Raw genomic sequence first — 13,517 nt, 5'->3', positions numbered from 1 at the left:
GTTGCCAGAAGGATGAAAATAGGAAAGCCTCTTTAGTAAGGCAGCTTCTAAAACTGCTAGACACTCCATTCTTGTAGCCAATAAATATTTGCTAAATTCCTACTCTATATGTGCCACTGTGCTAGGTATGGAGGATATAGCAAAACAGACACCGGGGACCTTGCCTGTACAACACTCACAGTCTGAGTGTGGTGGGAGTGGATATGGAAAAGTAAGCAAGTAACAGTCCCACATGGTCCGGCACTTACTAGGTTATGTGCAGTGTGCTGTGAAAGCACAGAGAAGTGGCACTGAAACCCAAGAGGAAGACAGGAGGAAGATATTCCAGAAGGAGACCTCATATTTATACATTACCACAAAGGCCAAGGGTGTCTGCCCTTCCTCTGATTAAACCGATCACCAGAAATATGGTCAAGCCAAGAAAAAGCCATTTAAGAAATAAGGCGAGTTTATATGGAAGGAAATGTAGAAGGAAAAAAAAAACATTTTCAATGTTGCTCCCTGTTTTCTTTATCGATTCAGATACAAGTAGTTGATGAAATAAAGTAGGAGGAAAAAAGATGTAAAAAGGAGGAGACAATAATATAAACACTATCATTACGAAAACTAAAAGTAACATATTCCTATGAGCAGTGCCCTGACTAGGACAGAACCTGGCCAATAGTAGATTTTCCAAATGTGTTCATTCTGGTAATGAGAGTGCACATTGAGTTAAACTTTCAAGAAGGATTTTTGCAACCAAATTCAAGAATCTTGTGCAATTCAGTCAGCCTCTGTCTAGGAATATATCCAAAGTATGGGGAAAACTCAAAGAGTTTCTGAATAAGTGTGTTAAACAAGTATTATTTATGATATGGAAAAATGGAAATAACCTAATGCATAGTAGTAGAAAATTGTTAATTACATTTAATACATCTATATGATGGAATTTTGTGCAATCACGAAAATTGAGTTGGAGGCAATAGATCAGAACAAACAAATTCTTGCTGTGGGCTGTGTCTTTCCTGGGGTGTACACTTTTGCAGCCAGAGCTAAAGCTCCCTTGTTTTCACGTCATTACTTTCTCTCCCCCTACTTTTTTCCTAACCGCAACCCTTCATATACATTTTTAGGCTTTTCTCTCCATTTATTTATCTTAGTAACAAACCCTAATTCATTCCTCTTCTAATTAATTATCATAGTGGATATATTTCAAAGTAGGTTTTCATGACTTTGGAAACAAATTAAAAAGTTGTGTGTATGTATGTGCAGGCACACACAACTTGTACATGCAGTGACTATGTAAAAATATACAGCTAACAGGCAACCATGATAACCCCTAGAAAACAAGAGGACTGCATGACAAGAAAACTGAAGTAAAAGGAGGCTTCCTTTCACTGATTATTCTTTGGTACTAGTTTTAAATATCATAAACATTGTCTTGGTCTGTTCAGCCCACTGTAACAAAACTACACACCAGGTGGCTTTTAAACAACAAAAATTTATTTCTCATGGTTCCAGAGGCTGAGAAGTCCAAGATTAAGGCAGCAGCAGAGTCCATGTCTGGTGAGAGCCCACTTTCTGCCTCATAGACAGAGCCTTCTTGTTTTGTTCTTACATGGTAGAAGAGGTGGGGGAGGTCTCTCTCAGACTGTGTGTGTGTGTGTGTGTGTGTGTGTGCGTGTGTGTGTGTGTGTGCTGGGATTACAGGCGTGAGCCACCGTGCCCAGCCTCAGGCCTCTTTTATAAGGACAATAACCTCATTCATGATGGCCCCACCTTCATTACCTAGTCACCTCCCAAAGGCCCCACCTCCTTTCAACATCTGTCATTTCAAAATCTGAGTTTGAGTGGACACAAGTGTTCAGCCTATAGCAAATGTGTTATCTGGTCAATATATAAATAAATATATCTTGTAAATGGAATGTAGAAATAATCTGACAGAACATGATGATTTTCATATAAGCAAGCATAGGCCCAGAAAAATGAAGCAATTGTCCCAAGGTCACATAATAAATTAGTGCAAGTGCTGATATTAAAAGGAAAAGGATCTGGCAGGGATAGAAACAAATTGACCGAGAATCTGGCATTTAATTCTCTTAACACCTCTAGGAAAAACGTTTTTAAAGATGAAGAAATTGATGCTCAGAGACATCATGTAATGCTTAAGGTAACACAACTGAGGAGAAGCTCAGGTTTAAGTTTGATTCTACCATCCAACTCTCTGGGCTCTGCTCTTTTTGAGTCTTTATGATGCTCTGCCCCTCTCAATCCCATAGTCAGCTAAATTCTGTGTTGTTTATCTAGTCCGTGATGTCCAAGACACAATCCCTCATTCTTTTGAATTCACCCTTATTAATCTGCAGCATCCCAAAGGGCAACACTCTACATCCATCCAAACTTTACTTTTTCTAAATAGAAGAGAATCTTCCTAAAGAGAGACTCATAAGTCAACACATTTTCACAGCATTTCACGTATCATTGTTTCACAAAGAAATCTACTATTTATAATCTTTTTAAACTGAAAAGTTACTCTACCTTCGTTTATACAGTACCATTAGGCTGTGGGCTTACAAACCTGAGCCACATCATTTCTCCCACCCTTTATTGGAAGGTGCAGCAGTCAGGGTTTCTGCAAAAATCAGATGATCCACACAAATACAGTAATTGAAAATACAATAGAGAAACTATTTGCATTCGTTTAAGCAAAAGTGGTTGAGAGAAACCGCAAAGAGATGGTCAAGCTCTCTGGGTTAGCAACAGCAGGGAGACATTATCACTCCTTGGCATGAAGAGATGAGGGAGGGAGCAGTTCTTATAGCCCAGTAAGAAATGAGGCGTTCAGTTACTGCCACTGTAGCCCAGCTGGGAGGAAGTCAGGGAAATAAATAGCATAATATCACACTCCTCCTACCCTCTGATTTCCTCTGCTGATGTTGCCATTGGTCTAACCCAACTGAAACCAGAGGGCAAGGGGACCGGTTAAGGAACACCTCCCAGGATTTGGCATGAGGCGCCAAGGGGCAGAAAGTTGATCTGCGAAACCATGCAAAAAATACCCCATATGGTTTCTGCTACATGCAGCATTATACCATTCGGTGGTCATTCCCTCCACTGACTGACTGCTGTGTGGGTCTCACCTGACTACTGACTTGTAACACAAGGCTCTCTGTGGTTCTGAAATATTCTCCAAATCTATAACTGACCACCCTGGGCTGTGGACTTCCCCATCTTGAGGTTTTTTGTTGTTGTTGTTGTTTTTTAGATGGAGTCTTGCTCCATTGCCTAGGCTGGAGTGCAGTGGCATGATCTTGGCTCGCTGCAACCTCCACCTCCTGGGTTCAAGCGATTTTCCTCCCTCAGTCTCCTGAGTAGCTGAGATTACATGCATGAGCCACTGCATCTGGTTCCCACCTTGACTTTTGAAAACAGGGAAATAATTGTATGTGAAATAATTCCCAAATTCTGTTCTTCATAACCTTGACATTTTCTGTAAGTTCTTCCACCCAGCATCACTAAAACCCTTCAAGTCCAAGTCCCTGAAGCTCCACCCCACTATCTTAAGAGGTACCATACATGCTGCTCCCTGGGTCCTAACACACTTCCCCTGCACCTTCTTCAAAATGCTTCAAGAATTTCGCTGGTCATTTGGCCAAGGCCATCTCAACAAAAAATTCTATATACTTCCTACCTACTTGCAAAAATGTGACATTTAAAATTAGCCTTTGAAGAGTTGCATGTAATTTCTGAGGACAGAATCAGATTTTAACATCCTAGGCCAGCTCACATTTGAAATGAAATCTTCCAGAGGCTGAGGGAGGAAGAAAGTGAGCCATAATGAAAAGCAGCCAGTACTGGAAATAAAGAGCCTGGATTTTAGTCACAGTTCCACTGCTGAGCAGCTGAGCAACCTCGGGGAAGGTACATAAGCCTGAGTCTATCCTCAGAAATAGCAGGGAACTGAGTGAAATGATCCTCAAGACTTACTGTGTGAGTATTCAAAGCGCTTAAGAATATTTGTAAATTAAAGAACCCTCAAAATGGGGATGATGAACCTGTTTGAGGAAAAATTATATTTCTTCCATGTAACCAATGGAGTCCAAATCACTTATGGGAGAAACAGTGTTTCCTTCCTGAGCGTTGCCCTTTTCTCAGGAAAATGCATTTTTATTCAAGATTTTCTTTAGAGCAACTTTGACGTCCTTATTCCTCAGGCTATAAATTAATGGGTTGAGCATGGGCACCACAGTGGTATAGAATAGGGAAGACACCTTGCCCTGGTTCGTAGGTAAAAGAGAAGAGGGTTTGAGATACATGAATGCTCCTAACCCAAAGAACAGAGAAACTGCAATTATGTGGGAGCTGCAGGTGCTGAAGGCTTTGGACCTGCCCTCTGTGGAATGAATGTGGAAGATTCTGGAGAGAATGAGAGCATAGGAAATGAAGATGGTGACTGTGGGCACACCAATATCAGTACCCACAACAACAAACACTACAAGCTCATTCACATAAGTGCTGGTGCAAGCGTGCTTGAGAAGGGGAAGGATGTCACACATGTAGTGGTTGACAAGGTTATTGGCAAAGAATGTCACACCCATTATGCACGCTGTGTGGGCCATGGCCCCAGCAAACCCCATCCCATAGACACCCAACAAAAGGAGCAACCACACCTGGGGAGACATGGTGACCATGTACCACAGTGGGTTACAGATGGCCACATAGCGGTCATACGCCATTGCTGACAGGATGAAGGACTCAGAGACAACAAAGAAAAGAAAGAAGAAGAGCTGAGTCATACACCCAGCGTAGGAGATGCTGTTCTTCTTTGAGACAAAGCTCATCAGCATTTTGGAAGTGATAACACTGGAACAGCAGAAATCTATGAAGGACAAGTTATAGAGGAAGAAGTACATAGGGGTGTGCAAGTGAGAGTTGAGCCTTATCAGGGTTATCAAGTCCAGGTTCCCCACCACAGTGACCACATAGAAGCCTAGAAACAGGAAGAAGAGGGGGATCTGGACTCCCGGTTTGTCGGTTAAGCCTGCGAGGATAAACTCTGTCACGAAGGAGGAATTCTCAGCAGCCATTGTCATTTAAGGCATTCTGTGGGGACAAGGGAAAAAGTTATTTAGAGAGAGAGAGAGAGACCACTGCTGCCCTCCCAGTCATCCTTCCTTCCTTCTTGAGAATAGGAGGCACACAGAGAGATTTTGAACTTCAGCAGAGGGGGCTTTGCTGCGGCTCCCTCTGGAGCACACCCCACCTCCATGGCCAGGGCAGGTGCTGCTGGGAAGGCCTCCTGTCTTTACTTTGATCCCTTTGTTGCACCCTTTCAACTCCAGTTTCTACTTAAGTTTACAGAAACTGCGGCTAGTCTCCAGGAAGAGTCCTCTCAGAAGCCAGACCCAGCCCACCTGTGCCTGGAGAGTTAGGGTTAAGGTCATCCCGGACAGAGCAGAAGGGTGGGGTGGACTTTCCCAGAGCTTTAGTACCTGAGACTGGGGACTCAGGAAAAGTTCGGACTGCTCATCCGGATTCAGCCTCTCATCTTCTTCAGCCCAGAGTTTCAGTGATGTACCTTTAGGTCCAGCTCTTATCTTCACTTGTTCAGACAGATTGGCTGCGGAGCTATCACAGATGAAAGACTAAGCACCAGCCCGCTACGCCCTATCCCAATGGCAGCACTGGAGCCTCGGCTGCCTCAGAACTCTTTCTGAGCTACAGTACATGACATCTGATGGAGGCTGTGCCCTGAGGCCTTTCTCTAGCTTGCAGAAAGGCGACAGCATCCTTACCATTATCAGTGATAGCCAGTGACAGGAGACTGAGCAGTTTTATTCTGAGTTTGGATATCTGGGGGACTGATTAGAAGTAGAGCAGCAGAAGTTCCTCTGGGATCACAGCCCCGGATATAACAAAGTTGTGCTCATACCCTTGGTAATATTTGAATGGGCTTTTAGAAACATGAAAATATTTGTTTGGAAATACACAAAGCATTGTGCAAAAACAATAATTTACCATTTATTGAGCACTTAATGTATACCTAATGCTTTTTTTGTCCTAGCATTATGCACTGACATCAGCATGCCAGGATCCAATACCATTTTTCATATAATGCTTCATTTTAATTCTACCCCAATTCTATGAGCTGGGTTTTATCACCCTCATTTTAGAGATGAAGTAACTCCCCAAATGTTAAGTTACAAAGGCCATATTAAAACTAGGTCCATCCTACTCCAGATTTGGTGTTCTTAATAACTGAGTTTAACACCTCCCTGTAGAAGGTAATGAAGCATGTAAAGCCCAGTTCTTGCCTTCAAGACTCTGACCATGTCTTGAAAAAGACACCAGAACACACATAACTAAGCAAAAGCATGTGATAAGATCCAGAAAAGGCAAAAACAAAATGTTATGCCACTCTGATGGAGGACATTCAACCTATCACTTACATTTCAGTTCATTGCTGAGCTGCACAATACCTAGTCCAGAAGACAAACCAACCTGTCTTTTCTTGGAATTTGTGCTTGACAATAAAAATCAATCTCCATTGGTTAAGAGGAGTTTTTTCCAAAATTGCTAACTTGTTGGGATTCCCCTAGATGGCCTCTGTCCTCTATTATTGCTCTTTCCAGTCTTATTTTCAGCTTTCCTCAGGCTCCCATCCCCTCATCGTGAGCCTGAAGGCCTTGTAGCTTGATTCTCCTTCTTCCCACGGGATATTTGCTTTCTTGTTTTGCTTGCTTTGCTCTTTTCATACGCCCCTCTCTCATGACAAAAGTCATCCCTTCTGTGTTCTAGCCTCTCAGAGCCTTGCTTGAGCTCAGTGACAGCTAGTTATCATTCTTAGAGCCCCATAAATTTGAATCAATATTTAAAAATCACCTAATCCTGTGGTTCATAAGCCTGGCTGTGCAATTGAATTAGATAACTATATCCTTATTAAAAGTACAGATCCTGCTGCCTCAAGCCAGGCATCATAAATTAGAATCTCCAGGGGTGGGGTTTTATAACTTGTATTTCTCACCCTATTGATCTGGATATTTAGACAGGTTTCACCCTGTTGATCCGGATGTTTAGGCAGGTTTGGGATTCAATGTCCTAATACTCTACCCTATGTTTTCTAGACAGGAAAATTGAAGTCCACCAGTCAGAGTTGGTTGGTGGTGGAGTCCAGAATAAAACTTGTGTCTCCAATCTTTCCAGTTACATTGTCTGGAGGAAGTTCGCCTGGCCTTTAGTTTGGCTGGAATGTAGAGTACAGGAAGGAATATAGTTGTGTATCAACGCTGGAATAGCATCCCAGGTTCCTACTGTGGAGAGACTTGAATGTCATGACAGGAATTATGTATGTAATGTGAATCCATGGAATATATTGAATATGAGAGTGACATGGTCAGAGTTGTGGGGAGGGAGACCAGTTAGTCTATTGGGCTATTGGGTGTTGATGACTTGATGCCATGTTCCCCCCAAATGCTATGTTTAATGTGTAATTCAGACACGATGCCATAGCTCAAAGCACCAGCAATAAGATAAAGGATGAATTTTCAAATCAAGTAACAGGGAAATGGAGCAAAAGTCCTTTCTAAGCTTTTTAGCACATTGCAGTCACATAAGGCTGGCCCTGCCTTCTAGCTGTGTTGTTCTCTGCCTACTATCCTGAATATTTTCACCAGGTCTGAGTTCAGGTCCCATCACCAAGCTCTCTGTGTTGCACATGTTTTATGCCTCATTTTATATTACTCAGCCTATCTTTTGGGCTTCTGCTGTTGCTGTGGCAGCGAGCTGCATCCAGCTATAGCCCAATAACAATGTTTCTTGACTGCACTACGTATCCCCTCCTTTCAGCCCTAGGACATCTCTGCCACCACAAAGTGGTACGTCTGAGAATCCATTCAGCCATTCTGGTACACGTGCTGACTTTTAAACATGAAGGAATTAACATCCCTGGGAGCCAGTGGGTAAATGTCTCCCTTTTCTGTGTCTCCAGTGGTTCATTCTTCTTAGTACATCAAAAGATTTCAGAGGAACTAATCCTAAATTCCCCATTAAGGTAACATATAACAGAACCTTTTATTGGTTTTCTTTACTTCCCTGTTTTTCTCTCTCTCTTCCCTGGGATGGCTTCTAAAAATAAACTATCTGCACGCATGGCCTTGTCCCTAGCACAGCTTTTTGTGGAAATCCCAGCTAAGGTACTCCTAAAACAGTATTTGGAGCAGGTTTCAACAAAATGTTCCTTACTTCACCTGAGAGGAAGCATCCTCACCCAAGGCTCTTTGATTCCAGGACAAGAAACTAAATATGCATCACTAAATTCATCAAGGACCTGAAATTATTCAGTACCATGTTTCAGAGAATTTGTATGTCTTGAGCGTGACCTATCAAAACACCTAAATGCCAGAAGGAGTAATCTCAAATAATTATCAGCTCACACCTTAATAGGGATTAGCCACGACAAATCCTACGATACTTTGTTCTTAGATCTCTTGCAGCCCTACTCACAATGTATTACTGTCCTATCCCTCCATGAACTATAATGATGCTAGCAACATTGTAGTTTTATTCACTTTTATATCTTTGAATCATATAGCTCACAAAATGTTCATTAATCTCTAATTCTCAATCTCCTCATCTATAAAATGGGGATGATGGTGATAATTCACAGTGTTGTTGTGAGAGTTAAATTAAATCATGAAAGTGGAAGAGCCGAGCAGAGTGGTTGACAAAAGAAAGAGCCCTGATAAATGCTGTAGGAAATAGACATAAAACAAATATGAAATGCATATATCCTAGGGATGGCATGAGGGAAGGAAAAATCTTGCTTAAAGCTGAATGAGCCTGAAAGAGACAAGAGAGGGCCTGCCATAGGGCAGAGGAAGAGAGCTGACAAGAGTGAGAGGAGCTTGGGAACAATACACTCTTCAAACTTTAAGGCCTGTCTCTCCAACATAACCCAATCCACAGACAACATCAGGCCCTTGACTATATTACCCTGTCCCTACTTCCTGTCCTACCACCAATGCCTATTTTTCAAATATCCACATTCTACCACACCACAACAGCCAAATTCCAAAATCAGATAAGGGTTTCTTTACAGCCTCCCGTTTTCTCTTCCTATACCCATCTCTAGTCTCCTAGTCTCAGCAAAAATTCCTCTTCCCCAGCATTCACAATCTTAGTGCTTACTTTCCTTCAATTCTATGTCAAAACTAAATTTTCAGGAAGAAACAAATTCATCAGCACACAGTCTACTAAAACTTTCTGGGGACAATCCACATTATTCACCCTCTTCCAGGCATTTCTTGAAGACAAAGTCTTTAGGAAAAAAAAAATAGATCTCTGGTTATGAAATTTCAAACAGCACTAGTTAATAAGAGGTACATTTTGGTCAGGATAAGGCAGCTGAAGTGGTGGCTTCACAATTAGAGCCCCATTGGCAGCTGTCTGACCACGCAGCAAGCTAATTACCACCCTTCTCTCAGTCCTGTGTGTGTAGTGGGTGTGGGTGTGTGCACGCGTGTGTGTTTTGTGTATAAGTGCTGGGTGACATTTTAACATACCTCAGAGCTTGCTCCTCTGCCACATGTGGAATGTATTTTAATCACTGCTCAGAAACAAGAGGCCTCAAGTGTAACTCTTATACCTAGAAATTTGCCACTCCTTCAGTGATTATGAGAAACCTCAATCCTTGCTCTCATTTCCACTGTAGTCAACTCACAATTTAAGAAAATAAGTCATTATAACAAGCATGAAATGAGTCCCACAGGAAAGGTGCTCCTTAGGGCACAGAAAGCAAAGACTCCGGCTTCATTAAAAGTTGACTTTTCTCTGGGAGCCTTAGAGGATGCTTGTTTGGATGATAGAACAACCAAGAAAAGTTCTTCTGGATGTATGTCATTTTAAAGCCTGTTGCCATGGAAACTACGCTTCAAAATCCTCTCAACTGGGGCTTTACTAAAGTCTTGTTGCCTGAGGAGCAGATGAAGCCCAAGCAGGAAGCAGTGTAGGAAGAACTATTCTTAACTCTGTTCCTTTTGTTGCAGAACTGCCCTCCTTCCAAAACTTGAATTTCTGTATAGTGCTTCTTGGTTTTATTTATTTCTATTTTTTTCCTATCTTTTTAAAATTACATTCTAATTTGTGTGATTTCATATGTGATACATGAATATGAGTCAATACAATGTTTCTCACACACATGCATTAACCCTCAGACTTCTGGTGGCACAAGGTTGGACTCAACTGCAGCAACCATCACAGCATAGCAAGAAGACCAAGTACAAGTTTCATAAGAAGCTATAAGAAGTTACAGAACCTGATCAGAGAAAAAAGATGGCAACTGAAAGTTCTTCGTTTGAAATGGCCTTTAATATTAGCAATATTAGCAGTAATCTGTTTCTGCATTATACTTAATCTCATTTTACTTTTATTATTTTCAACTCACTGATATACAAACCTATGCATAAATTATATATGTATTTAATATAGAATTCTAGAGTTAGATGGGACCTTGGAGGTCTATGTTGGGGAATAATTACCATGTATAAACACGTATGTACCAACCACTGTGCAGGAAGTTTTATATACATTATATCATTTGCAGAAAACGAGTAATCTGCACAAAGCGCAAAGCTGAAATTTTTAAAAATATAATCCAATCATATTTTAGTATCATTAGTATTAAGAATACTAATACTAGTACTAATATGTTATACTTTGTAAGCGCTGACCATGTGCTAGGAACTATGCTAAATGCTTTACACATATTAATGCCATTAGTTTTCACAAGTTATATTAAATGGTTACTTTTATTATCCTACTCTGCACAAGAACATTTCCTTGAATTAAAAAAATCAAACCTGTTTATCTGTTAGTTGTGACGACCTTGTCTCTTTAGGCCTCAAGTATTTGTAGTGATAGAGGATTAATAAATTTGCTGGATTAATGGTTATAAAGGAAGAATCGAGAGGGAAGGCCAACTGTCAAAGGTTACTAAAGTCTCAACCCCAGGACCTAGAAATAAGGAAGTAAAGAGAGAAATAAAGAGATAGAATTCAATTCTGACTTTCATGTGCTGAAAGTACATATAAGAGCAAATGGTCAGTAGTGAGTCATCAGCGTGAGATCAGAGCTGAGAAAAAGATTTCAAGACACATATTGAGAAGTCATGTAAATAAAAGTGATTGCAGAAACTACAAGTCAAGAGTAAAGGATGGAACCATATAATTATCCATGATCAATAAAAGGGAAGGAGAAAACTGCTAGTAAATTTGTCAGAGAAGGCAAATATGGTACCCTGAGCAGGCTTTGTAGCAAAATGACCTGGGATCTCATTACGTCTCCCACTAGCCAAGCAAGGTTACACCATTTGGACCTCAGTAACTCCGTCTGAAATCAGATATGTTAGCACCTAGCATACAAGATTGTGTGAGGATCAACTATCACAGTGTTCAATAAGTAGCTTCGAATTAACAAAGTGTTATAGACTGACTGAAGTATTATTACTACACATCTTTTTTATCCACTTAGTCTAATTTATCCTGCTTTAGGAGTTATTTACCCCAGCCACAACTATGTTATAAGCTACTAAAGTCAAGATCATATGTTTGGAGCTGGGGGCTTATGCCTGTAATTTCAACAACTAAGGAGGCTAAGGCAGGATGATCACTTGAGGCTAGGAGTTTGAGACCAGCCTGGGAAAAATAGAGTGACTTTGTCTCTTAAAAGTAAATAAATAAATAAATAAATAGCCAGGGGTGGTGGCACACATCTGTAGAGTTAACTACTTGGAAGGCTAAGGCAGGAGGATCTCTCGAGCCCAGGAGTTGAAGGCTGCAGGGAGCTATGATTACACCACTGTATTCCAACCAGGGTGACAGAGTGAGATGCTGTCTCTAGAAAAAAAAAAAATCATATCTAGTTTAAAAATCTAGTCAGAGAAAGATGGCTGATTAGAGACACCTGACTCATCTCTCCCACAAGAAAAGACCAAGACAGTGAATAAACAGCTAAGACTAGACTGGAGTGTCAATGTGAGAGCACCAGAGTGCAGCAGGGGAGTGGAGAGGCATCTGTGATAACGGAAAATCCAAGAAGGCAGACTCTGCATCCATATCTCCCCAGTCCAGATCAGATTGGCCCAGAAACAGGAGGGACTTCTCATTACAGGGAAAATACATACTCCCAGGCCAGCAAAGCAGCTGTGTACCCATGTGCTGGACTTGAGAAACAGCCCTGGGAACAAACCATAGGCCAGCCAAGCAGACTTGTACCCACATCACAGGCCTGAGAAACAGTCTCATGAGTTGCCTCTGGTAGACACACTCCCAGGCTGAATGAGCAGCTGCACACCCATGTCTTGAGCTGGAGGAAGAGCCCTGTGGGCCACCCCAAGCAAACACACACACCACAGCTGAGAAGCCACGTGACTGTGTCTGGGGCCTGAGAAACACCCCTGTAGGCCGCCTCTGGCAGACATGTCACCAAGCTGGCCAAGCAACCACATTCCCATGCACCCATCAAGAGTAACAGTCCCATGGCCTCAACTGCAGCAAGGTAGACCCTAAGTTAGTTGGCCCACCAAGTGCATGCACATGTCCCTAACCTGAGAAACAGCCCAGTAAGCCCACCCCTGGCAACGCTGTACCACCACTGCCATAAACTCTCTCTTCTAGGCTACCAAGAAACTCACAAATGCCACTAGTGTGGATTACAGCTGAAGAAACTACACAGAAACCACACTATTAGGTTTACCTAGAACCAAGGCCAACACATTCCACTGAACCGTCACCCCAAGACTCATTTAAACAAATAAGACTTTTCCTAAGAAACTTACTACATAAAATTGGAAAAGGTGACTTTTCCACCAGATGAGTAGAAATCAACACAGGGACATATCAACAATAAAAAAACAGGAAAACACATCACCTCTAAAAGAAGATAAGAATTTTTTAGTAACAGACCCTAATCATAATGTATAAACTTCCAGAAAAAGAATTTAAAACAATTCTCCTAAGGAAACTCACTGAGATACAAGAGAATACATCTAGACAATTCAACAAATCTGTGAAAATGATTCATGATTTAAATAAGAAATTCAACAGTGAGACAGATATTATAAAAGAACCAAACAGAAAACCTAGAGCTGAAAAATTCATAAATAAAATAAAAAACACAATTAAGACCTTCAATCACAGACTAGACCAAACAGAAAAAAGAATCTCTGAACTTGAAGACAAGTATTTTGAAAAAACACAGCAGACAAAAAAAAAAAAAAAAAAGAATCAAAGGATTTATGTAACATCATTAACCAAACAAATGTCCATGTTATGGGTATTCCAGGATAAGAAAGGTAAAAATATGAGGAAATCATATTTGATAAAATAATATCAGAAAACCTCCCCAGTCTTGGCAGATAAATGAACATCCAGTTCCAGAAATCTCAAAGAACCCCAGATATATTTAACCCAAACAGATCCTGTCTCAAGTACATTATAGTCAAATTGTCAAAAGTCAAAGACGAAGAAAGAATTTTAAAAGCA

General features: G+C 41.1%; 1 protein-coding gene across 1 annotated transcript; it reads right to left on the bottom strand.

The window, feature by feature from the left end:
• Positions 1–4,112: 4,112 nt before the first annotated feature.
• On the bottom strand, positions 4,113–5,135 carry LOC100585973 (olfactory receptor 8B8). The gene has a single exon (XM_003253319.3). The coding sequence runs from the start codon at positions 5,070–5,072 to the stop codon at positions 4,131–4,133; it is 942 nt and encodes a 313-aa protein (XP_003253367.1). The 5' UTR covers positions 5,073–5,135; the 3' UTR covers positions 4,113–4,130.
• Between the last annotated feature and the right edge of the window lie 8,382 nt (positions 5,136–13,517).

The sequence above is a fragment of the Nomascus leucogenys genome, chromosome 15 (assembly GCF_006542625.1).
Source record: "Nomascus leucogenys isolate Asia chromosome 15, Asia_NLE_v1, whole genome shotgun sequence".
NCBI lineage: Eukaryota > Metazoa > Chordata > Mammalia > Primates > Hylobatidae > Nomascus > Nomascus leucogenys.
The sequence above is the reverse complement of the archived record's forward strand: the minus strand, read 5'-3'. Positions and strand labels throughout refer to the sequence as shown.

Bases quoted from the DNA above. Each gene is read 5' to 3' on its own strand.
- LOC100585973 (XM_003253319.3), bottom strand. From the start codon at position 5,072: ATGACAATGGCTGCTGAGAATTCCTCCTTCGTGACAGAGTTTATCCTC.